At 50.1% G+C, this 19,154-nt stretch overlaps 1 protein-coding gene across 1 annotated transcript; it reads left to right on the forward strand.

The window, feature by feature from the left end:
- Positions 1–251: 251 nt before the first annotated feature.
- Positions 252–812, forward strand: LOC145415646 (uncharacterized). The gene has a single exon (XM_080284865.1). It carries the CDS (start codon positions 252–254, stop codon positions 810–812), a length of 561 nt encoding a protein of 186 aa, XP_080140991.1.
- The last annotated feature ends 18,342 nt before the right edge of the window (positions 813–19,154 follow it).

Here is a 19,154-nt window from a genome sequence, read left to right on the forward strand (position 1 = left end):
ACTGAACGGAGGGTGTAGATGGATTGAAGGGCCCGACTTTATCCGGCAGGAGAACAATCACTGGCTGCAAGAGCCCTGACTTATACTCGACCAGGGGACTGACCCAGAGGTAAAGGGGTATGCTACAACTATTGGCAATGGGGGCTAAGCATGGAGAAGACCCACTGGCAAGATTGTGGTCCAGATACTCGTCCTGGCACAAGCTGCTGTGGGGAGTTTCATGGATTAGAAAGTTTTTGTATTAGAGGCAAATGGGAGGACCAAGGCAAGTTGACAAATCAAGACTGAGGGTGAGTGAGCTCCAAGTGTCTCGAGCGGCAGTGTTGGGTTGTGTACAACGGGAATATTATGAACTCGAAATAAAGGACCTGAAGGAGTGGGGTGCACTTAGAAAAACGAGCCCACTGTTCCCGCTGGAGCCGCACCTGGTGGAGGATGGACTTCTCCATGCTGGAGGACGGTTGGAGAAAGCCCCCTTGATGACGGACAGCAAATACCCCGTGCTGTTGCCACGGGACCACCATGTCACGGAGCTAATAGTAAGAGAAACCCATGAGAACAAGGCTGGACGCTCAGAAAGAGAACATACACTAGCAGTAATGCACCAGGAGTTCTGGGTGCCCAAGGGACGAAGGCTGATTGATCGTGTGCTAGAATGGTGTCTCGTTTGTCGCCGAGTCAATTGGAAGGAGTCACTGCAAAGACAAGCTAACCTCCCTGCCGATAGGGTATGCATGGTGAAGGCACCATTCACACACACCGGTGTGGACTGCTTTGGACCATTCATCGCAAAGCAGGGTAGGAAATGGTGAAGCGGTGGGGCTGTGTGTTCACTTGCCTGAACTCAAGAGCCATACACCTGGAGATTCTTGATGGACTACGCTGATTCATTCCTCAGTGCAATAACACGCTTCTCGGCAAGGAGGGGTGTATCGGAGCGCATTTGTTCCGACAATGGAACAAACATGATTAGAGCAAATAAGGAGCTCTGGGCCGCAGCTCTCAGCTGGGAGAAGAATGACAAGATCCTCAATTCACTGTTGAAGAAGGGAATTGAGTGGGAGTTCAACCCACCGCATGCATCGCACATGGGCAGTGTATGGGAGCGACAGAGCCGGACAGTCAGGAAGGTCTTTGCAAGCAGTAGTAGGCGTGCAAGTTGTGGACGATGAGCGACTCCACACATTCTTTTGCGAAGTGGAGGAGATAGTCAACGGAATGCCCATCATCCCGATCTCCAATCACGTCAGTGACCTCGAAGCACTTACTCCACTGTATATTCTGTGCCCTAAGACTGTACCTCAGTGCCCATTAGGAGGTAAGGCCGAAGAGCCTGTAGGGGACATCTACCGGAAGAGTTGGAAGCATGCACAGTTCCTAGCAGACCAGTTCTGGAAGCGATGGTTGAAGGTGTACTTACCATCCTTACGACAATGCCAGAAGCATTTCAAGCGGTTGCGTAATTTCCAAGTGGGGGACCTGGTACTGGTGACAGATTGGAATGTACCCTGTAATCACTGGGTTCTGGAAAGACTGGTAGAGGCGAATCCCGGTGACAATGGCGTGGTGAGGCATGTCAAGGTCAGGATGTCTACACTCAAAACCCTAACACGCCCAGCAAACAAGCTGTGTCTGCTGGAAGGGAGCTGTGAGTGAAAGTGTATACGGTATTGTCGTAAATGACCAACGGGGGGAGTCTTACCGCATCTAATACGGTAAAGAGAGAGAGAGAGTGTAGGACAGAGAGGCACAAGGATGCTAACACGGTGTTTATATGTATGTATGGTCGCATCAGCATAACATCCATTAGCCTAGCTATAATGAACACCAGGCCTTAGAATAGACGCTATGAGCGAGTGTGGGGGTAGTGTGTGGGTAGTCAGGGACGAGTGAGGGACGAAGTGACGTTGATCCTTGGATTTACCAGACGGAGACTCCAAAAGGGGGGAGTTCAAGCGATGTGCAACTCCACGTCCATCCCGTGAAAGTGTTACTACTGTGAGAATATTACGCCCGTGAGGGACTAGTGTTGTGTACTTCACACCTCTACCCACACACTGATACTGTAAGACGAGAATTGGACTCGCCACAAGTGAGTTGCCCTTGCTTACTTTAAGAATACGTATTGATCTGTACGTGGTTGATGTCACGACATAATCTGATTATAAATGTAGGAAAGTAAGGACGAGAATTAAAGCGATATGTGTATACGAGGTAAACTTTGGTAAATTGTAATTATGTGTATGGCCAAGTGTTATAACAATGAGTGATGCCATTATAACATACTGAGATAGTAAAACTGCAATTCCAGGTATGACCGAATAAACAGTCAAGTCCAGCTGGGCGGGTTTCATTACCCCGTTTCCCCCTCCTAGAGTGCAGGCGGTTACAGTATGGACTCCAGTGTAAGATGAGTGTCTTTTTTGACTGCTGTATAGTGGCAGTGGAGCCTGATGGATGGTGCAAGACAAAGGCAAGAGTGATTGTGGGGAGAACACTGGTGGAAACTGGTGAGGTGAAGTGCCGGTTGTGGTAACCAATTTCTCCCATGAGCCAGAGATGATCAACGAGGGAGAAATTGTGGGACTGTGCCAGGCGGTGGACCCTGAGTGGCATCGGAGGAAGGCCTGTAAAAGGAGCATTGTCAAGGAAGACGTGTACGTGCCAGGCCACCTACAAGACCTTCTCAAGGAATTGCCAGTTCCTGGATGGTTCACGAGTGCTGAAGTTGAGGCAGCTGCTGACAGAATATGCTGATGTCTTTTCCATGGGAGACCTAGACCTGGGGTGCACTGAACTGGTGGAGCATAGTATAGACACTGGGGATCACCGCCCAATTAAATAGCCAGCACTGAGGATGGCGCCAGCCCAACGGCAAGAAATGGAGAAGATAATGGAGAAACTCCACAGTCAAGGGAGTAATAGAAAAGTCCAGTAGTCCTTGGGCATCAGCAGTGGTTCTGGTAAGGAAAAAGGATGGTTTAGTAAGGTGCTGTATGGATTATCGAGCCCTAAATGAAGTGACAGTGAAGGATGCATACCCCTTGCCAAGAACTGATGACACTCTGGATGCTTTGTCAGGTGCTAAGTGGTTCTCCACCCTAGACATGAAGGTAGGACACCACCGGGTCAAGGTTGCAGAGAAGGACAAAGAGAAGACAACCTTTTCATATGGACGAGGTTTATGGCAGTTTAAAGTGATGCCATTTGGCCTGTGCAATGTCCCAGCTACATTTGAATGCCTCATCGACGGCATACTTGAAGGCTTGCACTGGCAGACGGCTCTGATCTATGTGGACGATGTAATTGTGTTTGGACAGACTTTCGACCAGGAACTGGAGAGGTTGACGGAGGTGTTGACTAGGATCCATGCAGTGCATCTCAAGCTGAACCCCAAAAAGTGCTACTTGTTTCAGAAGGAAGTAAAGTACCTGGAACACATTGTAGGTGAGAGCGGCATCTGTACTGACCAAGAGAAGGTGGCAGCTGTGGAAAACTGGCCAGTTCCAACTTGTGTGAGGGAGCTACAGAGTTTCCTCGGCTTGTGCACCTACTATTGGCGTTTTGTCAAAGACTGCAACGATAGGTGCACTTCTTCACAAGCTGTTGGGGAAAAGGCAGAAGTTTGCATGGACAGCAGAGACTCAGAAAGACTTTGATGAACTCAAGCATGCATTGGCAAGCTCTCCAGTATTGCCGTACCCAGAATCAGCCATTTATCTTGGACTGTGATGCTAGTGACCACGATATTGGTGGAGTCCTGTCACAGAAGAAGGACGACAAGGGGTATGTGGTTGTGTATTACAGCAAGAAACTCAGCCCATTGGAGCAGTGTGACCCATAAGGAGCTCTTGACAGTGATGAAGAGCCTTGATTTCTTCCATCCTTACCTGTATGGGTCAAACTTCATCATCAGGACAGACCATGTGGCACTCAAGTGGCTGAAAATGCTAAAGAATCTGGAAGGACACCTGGCACGCTGGCTTGGGAAACTAGACCAGCACAATTATGAGGTGCAACACCGTCCTGGGTGGGTACATGGCAATGCTGACAGCCTGAGTCGTAGGCCTTGTGATCAGGAATGGGGGCAGTGTAGTATAAAGGATGATCATGGTAAGAAATGCAGCCGCACTGCAATGACAGGGCCAGCGTCAGATGAAGACCTGAAGAGGATGCAGATTTACATGCAGTTTTAGAGTGGCTGCAGCAGAATACAGAGCGACCATCGTGGGAAGAAGTTTCCAGGTTAAGCCCTGTGACCAAGAGCTACTGGAGTCAGTGAGACCTTCTTTGTTTGAACAATGGGCTACTGGAGCATCAGTAGGAGACACCTGATGGCTTCAGCAAGTATTGGCAACTGGTGGTTCCAAAGAAGATGAGGCCCGAGATCTTGGATGAGTCCCATAACCAGATCACCAGTGGGCACCTGGGAGTGAAGTAAATTCTAAGCCAGCTGTGACAGATGTTCTACTGGATTGGCATGCGTCAGGATGTTGAAGTGTGGTGTCAGGCCTGTGATGTGTGCTGTGACAAGACGGAACCCAAAAAACTTGGTTGCGCCCCTCTCCAGGTGTACCAAGTGGGTGCACCGATGGAAAGAGTCACGGTGGACATTGCTAGACCTTTGCCATTCACTGAAAGAGGAAACCGGTATATATGTGTCGCCATGGACTACTTCACAAAGTGGCCAGAAGCCTATGCTATCCCTGATCAAGAGGCTGCGACTGTTGCTCAGGTGCTGGTTGATCAGTCTTTCTGTTGTTTTGGGATGCCACAAGAGCTACATTCAGACCAGGGTAGAAATTTCGAGTTTGCTTTGTTCTGTGAGTGCTGCAAGTTACTGGGGATCAAGAAGACCAGGACGACCCCATTAAGGCCACAGTCAGATGGGATGGTGGAGAAATTCAACTGGACCCTGGGACAAGAATTGGCCAAGTACTGTATAGATGAACAAACAGAATGGGACCAGAAATTACCTGCGTTGCTGATGGCATATCGGTCTGCATCCCATGAGTCTACTGGCTACACTCCTGCAAAACTGATGTTGGGCCATGAGTTACATTTACCCATTCACTTGTTAACCCCTACACCGCAGCCATGTTTTTGCTCTCCTTGCGAGTCCGGCGAGGATATTTGCACTCCAACTGACTTTTTAAAAATATTTGCCAAAAATCAGTTATTAGTCCTAGAATATTATAATTAAGTGTGCTTGTGGCACATACCTTCAGGTTTCTCCTGGGATGTTTGTTGAGCCTTCGTCGAGTACCGTAGGACTTGTGGAGACTTCTGAAGTTGGGTAACGAATTCTACACTTTACACTTCCTGACACCCCGTAATATGATTACCACAGCCTGATATTATCACTAGAAACACTATTCTATGATTTTCAAGTAGTTTGGAATCCATACACCAAAAAAACAAAAAAAAAAAACAATGTGAAAGCAATGAAAATTACGTGCACGTACGAGCTTCCCACTTGCACTCATTCCCCGCTGGTATTCTGTCATTTATTATTCATAAACACACTCACACTTTATATTCCTATTACTTTATTACACTTATATATTTATACAGTATTTATTCATAAGTTTCCTTCAGTAATAGTAGTTTATTTTCATTTTCGTTCAGTGAACTAGCGTAGAGAGCAAAGCTTTGCTTGTCATTACGCCAAGTATTTGTACTCATATTCTTATACTAGTAATTATTTACATTTCTATTTTATTTACACTATGTTATACACTGTCACTTCCAGTAAATAAGGGCTCTTTTCCCTTGGAGCCAGGTTGAACTTGGGGACATTGTAGCACTCGTAGTTTATCACCATTTCCTCCACTGGCTCATCACACGATTCACCAGAAAGGTTGTAGTCACTGTCCATCATTATCATGGATAAATTAGCCAGTTCACACTCCACAGCAGAGTCATTAAGTCCTTTACCCATTCCCACATGAGGTTTAGTAGGGGTAGAGGTCACAGGGCTCTCTAATGGAAGGGCACGAGTGTTACATGCTTTCATCTCAAGAAACAACACTGAACTAAATGACGAGGCGGATATGGGGCCGCCAAGGGTTGACACCGTCAGCGAGGTGACAGCTGCTAATTTATATGCTGTGAAATGATTGGCAGGAAATTAGGTAGTTCCAAGTGAATGTAAATATCACTTAGGCTTCTCCCTTCCTTTCTTATATATATTTTTTATTATGAGAATAGATTATACGGCATATTTCAAGGGGAAATTACCAGGGAAAATTAGCAAACAAGTGCACGTGGGGTGTTGCCAGGTGATAATTAGCCAACTTCAGGTGTATGGCACTATCAGTTACCTTATTTTTTTTTTTTTGGTATATATTATTTTGTATACGAATAGAGCATAGGTCTTATTTCAATGGATGAAATCAGTGGAAAATTCTGGGGAAGATTTGCTTAGCGCAGCACGGCCGGGCAGGCGAGAGGAGAGGGTAATGGAGGGGAGGTAGGGAGGGGAGTCAAGAATGGGGATAAATAGCTAAATTTTCAACAATGGATTGGAGTACAGATGACATTAGCAGTGCTGACTATTGTTGGACACTGGCAGTACTGATAGATGATACAAGCCACAACTTGAAAGCCCGGGAGAATTCAAAATAACACAGAATCACAAAAGTGACACCCCACGGTATGATCTATTGCACCTGAGCATCACGAAAATGACGCCCTACGGTCAAGGGGCTAATGGGAAGACCATCTGGTGAAGAGCTGCCTAAAAACACCACAAGCTATCCAAAGCACCTTCAGGAATAGCTGGCTGAGGTACATCATCAAGTGTGAGGAGCCCTCAGGTTTTCAGGAGAGGTGATGAAGTGCAAGTATGATGCCAAGGCAAATGAGGTGAGCTTCAAGGATGGTGACCAAGTTTGGTTATACAATCCTCAGTGAAAGAAGGGACAGTCACCGAAGCTACAGAGCCCATGGGATGGGCCTTATGCTGTGTTGGATCGCCTGTCAGACGTAACGTATTGGATTCGGGGAGACAGGAATTCTCACCCAAAGGTGGTAGACGTGAATCATCTGTGGCAGTACCATGGGCCAGGACAGTAAAGGTGGGACATCTCCGAGGAATTGTACTCACCCGTGGCCAAGGATGTTGAGGAGGACCAAGGAGCTGAAGTACAAGAGGATGGTGACAGTTTCCCGAGGGAAGAAGTGAATCAGGAAGGGGACCACGATCTTCCAGAAGAGTGGACTGTGTGGAGGAGCAAGGACTTTGTCAGAAGCGGCATAGAAGAAGACCTGATAAGTTGAAGGATTATTTTGTGTATAGTTAGATGGTTCATTAGGATTAAGGTTTACGTTTGTGTTAAGAAGTGAGATTTGCCAGCTAGGTGCTTGAGAAGCTTCTCGGTGTTTTGTGTACGGTAGTTCTGGTATCGGTACGAGTCCGAGTTGCCAGTTTGGCTGCTGCTTGTGAGCGTAGTTATTTCATAAGTTATGCATTAATTTTTCTGCTCTTTTTCTTTATAATGTTCTATTTCAGTGATTGCTTGTTAAATTATGTAATTTATGTTCGTATGGTAAATGATTTAGAGTGTTATGTAATGCAGGAAAACTCAGGCATGTTTTGATGTCTCCTAGTTGGTAACTGTTGTTGCTAGGGGCAAGTACAAGGCCCACAGGTTCCAGATTTGTGGAGAAGTAAGCGATTCTCGAACAATGCAAGTTTATATAAGGATGGATAAAAGACTAGAACAAGTTCAGTTGGTTTTCAGTTCAGTCTGAATGAAGTTCAGTCGGTTTTGGTTCAGTTTGAGTGTAGTGCTGTTAGTGAAATTTGTGAAGTGTTGCTGGCAAGCATCAAGTGTAATTACTGTCAGTGAAGATTATTCTCGGTACTTGTGAAACAATGTTGTCAAGCATTAAGTGTAATAACTGTGAAGTGTTGTTAAACATTAAGTGTAATTGCAATCAGTAAAATGTGTATAGCTCCAGTGCTTGTGAGAATAGTGAAGAGAAGTTGGAAAGCATTAAGTGGAATTATTTTGAAAATAAAGACAGTGACCTTTAAGGAGCCAGTGTTTATTTTTGCCTCAGCTGATCTTGTGTACTGTACACTTTAAGGTTGACCATAGGAAGAACAACTCACTGGGCAACGTCCTTCCTGCACTGAACTACTGCTGTTGGTGTTTGTGGCAGCGTGGGGTGAGGATGTAACACGCGTCAGGAGTGTGGGATGATTTCAGTGCTGCAGTGAGTCTAACCTTCGACATGGAAGCAGGTGTGAAGACAAGGTCTCGAGCTGGGCAGGAGGAGGAAATTTCCCTGGCGACAGTTGTGAAGCTAATGCAGGCACAGAGTGAAAAACTCCAAGCACAATTACAGGCCCAAAGTGAAGAAAAGAAAGAGCTCAGGAAAGGAATCAAAGAACAATTGCAGGCCTGTGGCCACTCCCGCCTTCGTCAGACGGCTGGTTGCCGCTCCGAAGGTATCCAGAGGCGCGCTGATTCCCTTACTCAGGCCACGGCCAGTAGCCGGGCCTTGGCACCTCATAGTTGCGCCCTTGGGCAGCCACGGCCGATTACCGGGCCCCACGGCCAGAGAGAGGTGTCGGCAGTGTCATCGCCCCAGCATGAGACAAGAGCCTGGACCTCCAGCATCGGAGAACCCCAGTGAGGCCTTACGGCTTCCCCTGGCCTCCGCTCCCTACACCTGGCCCTGGAGAAGACCCACCTGATGGACCCTAGTTCAGGTCGGCACCACAGCCCCTCCCTGACAGCACCCCTCGACTCTGGGGACGGCAGCCCTCAGTCACTCCAGACCCTCCCCAGGACGCCCGGGCGTGATCTCTCCACTCCCCCAAGACGGCGTAAGACCTCCACCTCCGGCCGAAACCTGAGCCAGAGATGCCTGGACCTGTTTGGCCCCAGTCCTGAGGGCCACACTCCTGAACCTAGCCCGGAGACTATGGGCCCCTTCGCCACCTGCACCACTGGACGAGAGAGGACGCCCCTGTGAGTCGTCCCGTGCCCTCTCGACACGCCCTCCCTTGGCGGTGCCCCTATTCCGGCAGAGTTATTGCCAGCGTGCCTCCCCGTCACCCCCACTATATGAGTGAATTATGTTAAGTGTGGTGTTGCCCCAGAATTAGTTAAGTGACTTATGGTAAGTGTGACGTTGCCCCAGAGTTAGTGTAACAGTGATACAGTGACTTAATGTATGTTGAATATCGGGGCGAATGAATTCACGGGCAGATGAGTGCAGAAACTAAGCTCTGGTGAATCAGATTCACGAGTGATACCCTTGCAGAAAACCAGTTAGACTACTACCCCGAGAAATCCTCTATAATAAAATACACCAATGTCCTTTGTTACAGGAAACAGTAGAGAAGAGTGTTTATAATATTCTCCTGCTTGTATTACCATAAACACAGTGAATTCCCAGTGTCCTCCACCCTCTCTTTAAGAATCTCCTCCCAGCAGCTAGTGTGAACGTAAACAAGGAATAGAATCAATTGTCAAAACCCCTTTGCTATTCGAAAATACTAAGTTTCAGTTAATAATACTTACTCCCTCCCAATATTACTATAACTCTGTTCTGATCCACCGCGAGTCACTCCCCTCGCCCCCCCCCCCATGTGAGACCCACTCCTCGCGCTCCCACGCGCACCTGTATTCCCTGTACATCTGTGCACTAGAATTACTGCATCGGTATCAGTATCTGTTAAGACAGTATCCTGCGTGATACTAATGTCCTAGTTAAGGTTTTATTTTTCTGCCACATAATGTGTTGTAATATCTGCTGTTTTTGTCCTGTGTCTGACTGTGGTAATATATGTGTAAAGGTTATTGCCTGGAGTTTTTGTGTCCTACCTCTCTTTATTGCACTAAGCCCTGGTCTCGAAAGAGGATCCCGCTACACGTTAGGTGTTCTAGGACTGAGGAGTCGGGCCTTTTTCACCTAGCATTACACTGATGGCCAGCGGTGGTTCTTGACCGGGGCGTAGAAGAGAGGTAATGACGGAATATTAGGCAAAATGGCAACTAAACCGCACGTACAGTTACCCAAGTTTGACCCCGACCAGTATAATATACACGCGTATCTGGTAATAACCAAACCCTTACTGGATATTGGCTTTGATAATGACCAACAGAAAATTGCAGTCACACTCCCACTATTGGGCAAAGCGGCTGCGAACATAGCACCGAAAATCGTCCCGGAGCTCACCTGGCAGAACTTTTCAAAGTTCGTTGTTCAAGCCATCACCCCATCATTAGGGAGAGTGATGGCTCTATCTCTATTGGATAGTTGTTCATTTGATGGATATTTAGATAATACCCTGATACAGGCAAGATGCCTAGTTACTGCTGACTACCCAGAAGCAGATGAGGAAACCCGGGATCAGCACACGTTTAACACTCTATTCAGAGTGCTTCCGAGTGTTGTCAAACAACACTTCACTATCCATGACCCAACTGGAGACATGGATAGAGATGTCCAGCTCATACGGCGCCTCCTGACCGCCTGCCCTACTCCCCAGCAAATTAATGTGGTAAAGAAATTTCCTACTCAACCCCCGGCTCCTCCAACCATGCCATGTCCGCCCTTGCCTCACATCAGCCCTACCCCGGCGCCCAGTCCACCTAGGGCACACCCCTCCCACCAGCGTCCCACCCCGCGGGAAAATCCGAATCTGATCCTAGTGAATCTGTGGGAATTCACAGCCTGCAGCTCCCGCTGTCCCCTATATGACATACGGGACCAGCTTAAAGCTGCCCGCCGCAGAACCACAGCCCCGGGTTTACGTAAGGTGTCCTCTTTAGAAGGTGAGGCCCCAGATGCCAAACTGGCACCCATGGACGAGCCCCATCCGTGAGAACAGGAGCAGGAACAGGAGAATGAAAGCCCCAGACAGCTGGATTTTTAGGCCTGCCCCCACACCAACCCAGAGTGGCGGGGGCCATTACCCCTAAGTATCGCCCCCAAGTGTACCACAAGATGAAATTAAACGGCGTGAAGGCCAGAATGCTAGTTGATACGGGAGCAGCCAGGTCCTGCCTTTACAGCCACTATTTCACCCGCCACAAACCGACCTTTGGCCCACTCCGCCCCATTGTCATTCACCTTGTGGACGCAGGGGATGGCCCCCTGCCCATCTGTGGGGAGACTCGGGCCCTGCAGGTCGACACCCACCACCCGGTGTCCACTCAACATCAATTCATTATTTTCGACTCCTCCTGCCGGAGCTCTGATGGGTATTTAGGACTGGACTTATTCCAAAAACTTGGAGCTACAATTGACTGCCGCTACCGGCAGCTCCAGTTCTGTCCCCCATCCCACCCCACCCAGGCCGTTTGCACCTGTACGCCATGGCCCTGGCCGGAAGATTCGCCCCCTTCCCCCCTCCCGTGCTCCCCTCCTCCTCCCCTCCCTCCGCCCCCTGCTCCTCCTCCAGTGCCTCCCCTCCCTCCACCTCCCAGTCCTCCTCCAGTGCCTCCCCTCCCTCCGCCCCCCGCTCCTTCTCCAGTGCCTCCCCTCACCACCCCTCCTCCTTCCTTCCCTGCCACTGTCTCCGCCGCTGTTATCATTCCCTCCCACCATGAGGCCTGGGTGCCCCTCAACCGGCCCTCCGGTCCCTCTGTTTTGTTCTCCCCCCTCCTCCCGCCGGGAGCCCTTTCTGCTTACCTTTTATCACCCATTTTTCTCCCTCCACACCACACCGCAGTCCACATAGCCAACCTCGCCCCTTCCCCCCTTACCCTCCCCAAAGGGCTCATTATCGGAGAGATGGAGGAAGCCGAGCCCTGTGCCCCATCCTCCTCCCACTTCCCTGCCCCCCTACCCCCATTCCCGACCATCTCTCCGCCCAGCAGTCAGACACCCTACGTCGCCTCCTCCTGGATTTCCAGGACCTGTTTGCGACAGGACCCGCAGGCATAGGGCACACCACGTACCTGTCATATGAAATTTACACGACAGGCCCACCCATTAGACAGCCTTCCCAATGGAAGAACCCCCAACAAAAGGAGGAAGAGGACTGCCAGGTACGCAAAATGATAGAGGCCGGCATCATTTCCCCCTCCACCAGCTCTTGGTCCTCCCCCGTCGTTCTAGTAAAGAAGAAAGATGGCACGATGCGATTTTGCATTGATTACCGCCGCCTGAATGATGTCACCATCAAAGATGCCACTCCCCTCCCACGAATTGATGATTCCTTAGATTCCCTTTAAGGGGCGTCTTGGTTTTCCACCCTCGACCTCCAGTCCAGGTACTGGCAGGTCCCTGTACATCCAGAACACTGAGGCAAGGCGGCCTTTTCCACGAGCAACGGCAAACATTATGAGTTCAATGTCCTGCCGTTTGGCCTCTGCAACGCTCCTGCCACTTTCTCCAGGCTAATGGAATCTGTCCTGAGTGGTCTTACTTGGGAGATATGTCTGGCCTATTTGGACGACGTCATCGTTTTTAGCCAGACCTGGGCCGACCACTTGCAGCACCTCCGCTGAGTCTTCACTAGGATTCGCCAGGCAGGCCTCAAGCTCCATCCCTCTAAGTGTGTCCTGGCTGCCAGGACCGTCTCATTCCTGGGACATGTTATCCCCCAGGCAGGAATCTCCTCGGACCCTGACAAGCTCCGCGCCATAGCGGACATACCGCCACCACAGGACATCCACGGCATCCATGCCTTCCTAGGACTCACGTCCTACTGTCGTCACTTCGTGAAGGGGTTCGTACAAATTGCAAAGCCCCTTCGCGATCTGACCAGGAAGGGGGAGACGTTCATCTGGACTGAAGAAAGGCGAGCTGCCTTCCAACAGCTAAAAGACAAGCTCGTCTCTGCCCCCATCGTGGCCTTTCCCGATTATGCCCTCCCTTTTCGCCTCTACACCGATGTTTCCCTCACCGCCATAGGCACTATACTAGCCCAGGTATTAGCCGGTCAGCAGCACATCATCGCCTGCGCCAGTCACACCTTGAATCCAGCCGAGAAGAATTATGCCGCGACCAAGCGAGAATGCTTCAGCATAATTTGGGCCCTCCAACATTTTAGGGCTTACCTTTCCGGGACCCAGGTCACGATTATCACCGACCACCAGTCACTCAGTGGTTACGCCAGTCTGACTCACATAATGCCCAACTCATCAGGTGGTGCAAAACCCTAGAGGAATTTTAATATGAAATCCCCTACAGGCCCAGAAAGCTCTACACCAATGCAGATGCCCTCTCCCGCCTCCCCATCCACGCGGTACAGCCAGATCCGGACCTCTTACAACTATGGCACCGCAAAGAGCGGCCTCCCTGGATTCTCGCCCACCTGTTCACCAAACTATGCCGACAGGGTGACCACCTCCTAACCCCGTCCGGGCATATCCTCCTGACCCCTGATACGGCGCGTGACACCCTGCGCCACCTTCATGCCTATAACGGCATCTACCTGGGCACAAGTGTTCAACGACACCTACTGGGCGCCAAACCCCTCCACCCTCGCCAAGGAAATCATTCAAACTTGCTGTGCCCATGCACTGGGAAAAGATGTCACTCAAACTGCCGGACCCTCAGGCCACATCACCACCCACAAGCCCTGGCAACTCCGGGCAATAGATGTAGTAGGCCCCCTCCCTCCTAAATCTGGATATAAATATGTGATCACCTTTGTGGACACATATTCAAAATTTGTAGTAGCCTGTCCAGCGAAAGAGCATCATGCTGTCGCCGTCGCTGATGCCCTTCTCCGACACGTGTTCCCTTATTTTGGCATCCCTCAAGCCTTCCATTCTGATAATGCACCTGAATTCTCTGGGAAAATCTGGGAGGAACTCGCCAGAACCTTTGGGTATAAAATCTCCCACTCCTCTCCTTACTGGCCACAGGGGAACGCAGTATGTGAACGTAGCCATTGTACTCTCATGAATCACTTACGCACACGCATCGAGGCTACGAAAAATGACGACTGGCCAGCTCATCTGAAGATCGTTCAGTGGGGCATGAATTCCTGCCCCCAAGAAGACGGGGTTTCCCCACATGAATGGATATTCGGCGAAGCCCCCCTTCTATTACCACTGCGCCAACACCTGCAACCACCCTCCTCCGCTCCAACTACAGACCCGTTGCACCTTCTGAAGGGCCGACTGGGCCACCTACAAAAAACTCGAGACCTCAGCCCCGACACAGCCTCCAATCCCTTCAGACCGGGCGACACCATCGTCATCGCCCAACTTCCCACCCCCCATAAACTCGCCCCCCACTTCACGGGGCCCCACACAATCGCCCACGTCCCTAACCCTTACCAGGTTGTCGAAGATCATCACGGCACCCCACGCACCCTCCGAAACCGCCACATGCACCCTTTCCACATGCCCGCCTCTGCCCCACAACCCCACACCCCCAACCTCCCCCTGCTCCTGCGCCACCCTCCACTTCCACATACAAGTCCTACATTTCCTCCTCGCCCTCCCTCTCCACCCCCCCTACCGCCTCAGCCTCCCCGACCGTCACCACCCCCCGCACCTCACCTGACATCTCACCCGCAATACCAACCTCCCCTCGCTCTCCCTCACCCCTTCCCTCCATGGCCCCACCCTCACCGCCCAGCCTCACATGTCCCGCCCACGCCACCACACCCTCACCACAACCCACTACCACTGCCCTCCGCCCACCGCCCTTGCGTATGCCCACTCCGACGGCCTCACCCCCCACCGTGTCCCCCACTTGCACAGCAGCCCGTACTACCCAACCCCACCCATCCCGCACACCCACTTCCCCACCCACTCCCACCCTCAGAACCACCACCACCCGCTCAGGCCGCCTCTCATGCCCACCTGCCCGATACACCCATTCTCCTACACCACCCGCCTCCCCACGACTTCACACTCTCTTGATACACCAAGCCCAAATCCCTTCCACCTACACTCCCCAGAGACTCAACGCCGCATTACCACAGCACAAAACCCGACCCCGACCCTCGGTGTCCAGCATACAGCACCCTACCACACCACCAGCAACACCGAACAAGATGAAAGTGCGATGGGCCATATGGGCACCTACCCTCGGCAGGAACCGCCGGCTCCGTGGACCACACCACTTACAGACCCTCCGTTCCGCCCTCACCATCTCCACGCTCTTCCTCACCTGCGACACGGAGCAGGAAGAAAACCACTACACTGCTGCCTGGCAGGCCCTACTACGACACCTCCAGCCTGTGTATGCCACACACGACACTCACGTACAGTATACCACCTCCAGCCACGGGGACGTGACTTTTTCCAGGGGGAGAGTGGTGAAATGCATGATGTACAGCATAGTGCCCCCAGAAACTCACCGACACCCCCATCCGGACCCCAAGGAGTAGCCGCAGCTGAACCACAGGATGCCGTGCGACAACGGCATAAGTCAGCCCAGGCCATGTGCCCCAATAGCACCCAGCCGTTGCACCGTCGCCCTAACAGGAAGATGACACTACCTTCGGGGAGTGGGACCACCAGATCAGATCGGGGTGGAGCTGCCTATCCAGCTCCAAACAGCACCCCTCAGGAGTGTGCCTGTAGCCACTCCCGCCTTCAACAGGAGTGTGCCTGTAGCCTCTCTGAAGGTGTCTTCCTCTTTGGGATGGCCAATTGCCGCCCACCCCTTGTAAGGGAATCGGTGTCTCACTGACCTGAGGGTAGTCAAGAGACAGCCGATTGTCGCTTCCGCCTTCATCAGAAGGTGTCCTTCCAGGGACGGCCTATGGCCGCCCTACACCCCCTCCTGCAGGAGTCAGCCTATAGCTGCTTCTCCCTCTGGCAGAAGGAGACGGCCTGTGGCCGCTCCTGCCTTCGTCAGACGGCCGATTGCTGCTCTGAAGGTGCTGCCCCCGAGTCGGCCAATAGCCACTCCTCCCTCCGGCAGAAGGAGACGGCCTGTGGCCACTCCCGCCTTTGTCAGACAGCCGATTGCTGCTCCAAACGTGCTGCCCCTGAGTCGGCCTATAGCTGCTCCCCCTCCCTCCTGCAGGAGACGGCCTGTGGCCGCTCCCACCTTCGTCAGACGGCCGGTTGCCACTCCAAAGGTGTCCAGAGGCGCACTGATTCCCCCACTCAGGCCACGGCCAGTAGCCGGGCCTTGGCGCCTCATAGTTGCACCCTTGGGCAGCCACGGCCGATAGCCAGGCCCCACGGCCAGAGAGAGGTGTCGGCAGTCATCGCCCCAGCATGAGACGAGAGCCCGGACCTCCAGCATCGGAGAACCCCAGTGAGGCCTTACGGCTTCCCCTGGCCTCTGCTTCCTACGCCTGGCCCTGGAGAAGACCCACCTGACGGACCCTAGTCCAGGTCGGCGCCACAGCCCCTCCCTGATGGCGCCCCTCGACTCTGGGGACGGCAGCCCTCGGTCACTCCAGACCTTCCCCAGGACGCCCATTCGTGATCTCTCCATGCCCCCAAGACGGCGTAAGACCTCCACCTCCGGCCGAAACCTGAACCAGAGATGCCTGGACCTGTTTGGCCCCAGTCCTGAGGGCCACACTCCTGAACCTAGCCCGGAGACTACGGGTCCCTTCGCCACCTGCACCCCTGGATGAGAGAGGACGCCCCTGCAAGTCGTCCTGTGCCCTCTCGGCACGCCCTCCCTTGGTGGTGCCCCTATTCCAGCAGAGTTGTCGCCGGCGTGCCTCCCCGCCGCCCCCACTATATAAGTGAATGATGTTAAGTGTGGTGTTGCCCCAGAATTAGTTAAGTGACTTTTATTAAGTGTGACATTGCCCCAGAATCAGTGTAACAGTGATACAGTGACTTAATGTATGTTGAATATCGGGGCGAGTGAAATCATGGGCGGATGAGTGCAGAAACTAAGCTATGGTGAATCAGACTCACGAGTGACGCCCTTGCAGAAAACCAGTAAGGCTACTACCCCGAGAAATCCTCTATAGTAAAATACACCAATGTCCTTTGTTACAGGAAACAGTAGAGAAAAGTGTTAATAATATTCTGCCGCTTGTATTACCGTAAACACAGTGAATTCCCAGTGTCCTCCACCCTTTCTCTAAGAATCTCCTCCCAGCAGCTAGTGTGAATGTAAACGAGGAATAGAATCAATTGTCAAAACCTCTTTGCTATCCGAAAATACTAAGTTTGAATTAATAATACTTACTCGCTCCCAGTATTACTATAACTCTGTTCTGACCCGCCGCGAGTCACTCCCCTCGCCCCCCCCCCCCGTGTGAGACCCACTCCCCGCACTCCCACGCGCACCTGTATTCCCTGTACACCTGTGCACTATAATTACTGCGTCGGCGTCAGTATCTGTTAAGCCAGTATCCTGCGAGGTGCTTATATCCAAGTTAAGGTTTTATTTTTCTGCCACATACTGTATTGTAATATCTGCTGTTTTTGTCCTGTGTCTGACTGTTGTAATATACATGTAAAGGTTATTGCCTGGAGTTTTTGTGTCCTACCTTTCTTTTTTTGCACTAAGCCCCGGTCTCGAAAGAGGACCCCGCTACACGTTAGGTCTAGGTCAAGAGACCTAGCGTTAGGTGTTCTAGGACCGAGGAGTCGGGCCTTTTTCACCTAGCATTACAATATATATATATATATATATATATATATATATATATATATATATATATATATATATATATATATGAGAGAGAGAAGAGCCTCTGTGGTACAGTGGTAGAGTGCACGTTTCGTACACGGGTGAGCCAGGGTTCGCGCTCCGCCAAGGTAATAAACTTTGGGAGTGTTCACCCGGCTACGTACTGCATTGGCGGACACCAGGGGTGCTGTGGTTGAACCAGTGTCGCTTACTATAAAGTATGCTTGCACCCAGTCGGCTTGCTCGGGCCGATTACACTAGGTTCACAGACTACACACACATCCAAAGCCACTCCAACACGACATTTACACTGACAAGCACTTCTTACCCTACATACAATTTCTGCTAGACAGCCTAAGCCACTTGGTAGAGATACATTGGCTGTATCGTCCCCACTTCGGTCGGGATAGGCCGGTCCTGCAGTGGATACTCAAACGGCTGATGATGATGATGATATAAGAGAGAGATTTGGGGGGTGGTGGGGAGAGGAAGAATGAATCACTGCCAACAGTTGCCAGTTAGGTATTTTATTTCGTGAATTTGGTGTGTGAGAAATGCCCAAGTTCTTCTAACTCTCCGTTAAGTACTTGAGAACATAAGAAGATAACAACGTATCTGCCAGCTCATTTTATGATGACAAAATTAACATTTATTGTGTTTAAACATTATGATGGAAACATTGAAAGGATTTTGAGTGAGGTCAAGGCCATACTTTACTTAATCTCTCTCTCTCTCTCTCTCTCTCTCTCTCTCTCTCTCTCTCTCTCTCTCTCTCTCTCTCTCTCAAATTAAAATGGATAGGACGAATATATGTAATAATGATAATAATAATAATAATAATAATAATAATAAAACAATGATGATGATAATAATAATAATAATAATAATAATAATAATAATAATAATAATAATAATAATAATAATAATAATAATAATAAAATGATACTACTACTTCTACTACTACTACTACTAATAATAATAAGAATAAGAATAATTATAATAATTATAATTATAATAATAATAATATTAATGACTTTAAACTACAGTAATAATAACTATAGTAATAATAATATTAATAACCACCATCAGCATCATTGTGAAAATAGCACATTATATTAGAGGTATAGTCAAGGCCCTCATTTACCCTTCCTCTCTCTCTCTCTCTCTCTCTCTCTCTCTCAAATTAAAATGGATAGTACGAATACATGTGATAATGGTAAAAAATTTATTAATAATAGTAATAATGATAGTAATAATGAGTTTAAACTACAATAAACAACAGCAGGAGTAGACTGCACCACCAGTCGAGCAGGGCAGTATTCCCTAGGTGGATGGACAGCTGATGACAGGGAGAGCTGGAGCTCCCGTTTCATCAGCCTTCGGCACTAGTTCCTGACCATCCCCCTTTGCTGAAATTTTTCAGTCTCAGTAACACAGAGAGTAGGCCAGCATGCTCTCCAATACAAGTTTCTCCAACTATCAACACCAAACTACATGCATAGTACACAATACACTTCCTTTTCCAAAATTCAAAACCAAATCTATCATGGCTTCATAATACATAGCCTCGGAGTCCCCTGGGGGGGGGGGACCATAAATGCCCTCACCTT

The sequence above is a fragment of the Coenobita brevimanus genome, chromosome 103 (genome assembly GCF_032717465.1).
Source record: "Coenobita brevimanus isolate Jiangsu-jjx chromosome 103, ASM3271746v2, whole genome shotgun sequence".
NCBI classification, from domain to species: Eukaryota; Metazoa; Arthropoda; class Malacostraca; order Decapoda; family Coenobitidae; genus Coenobita; species Coenobita brevimanus.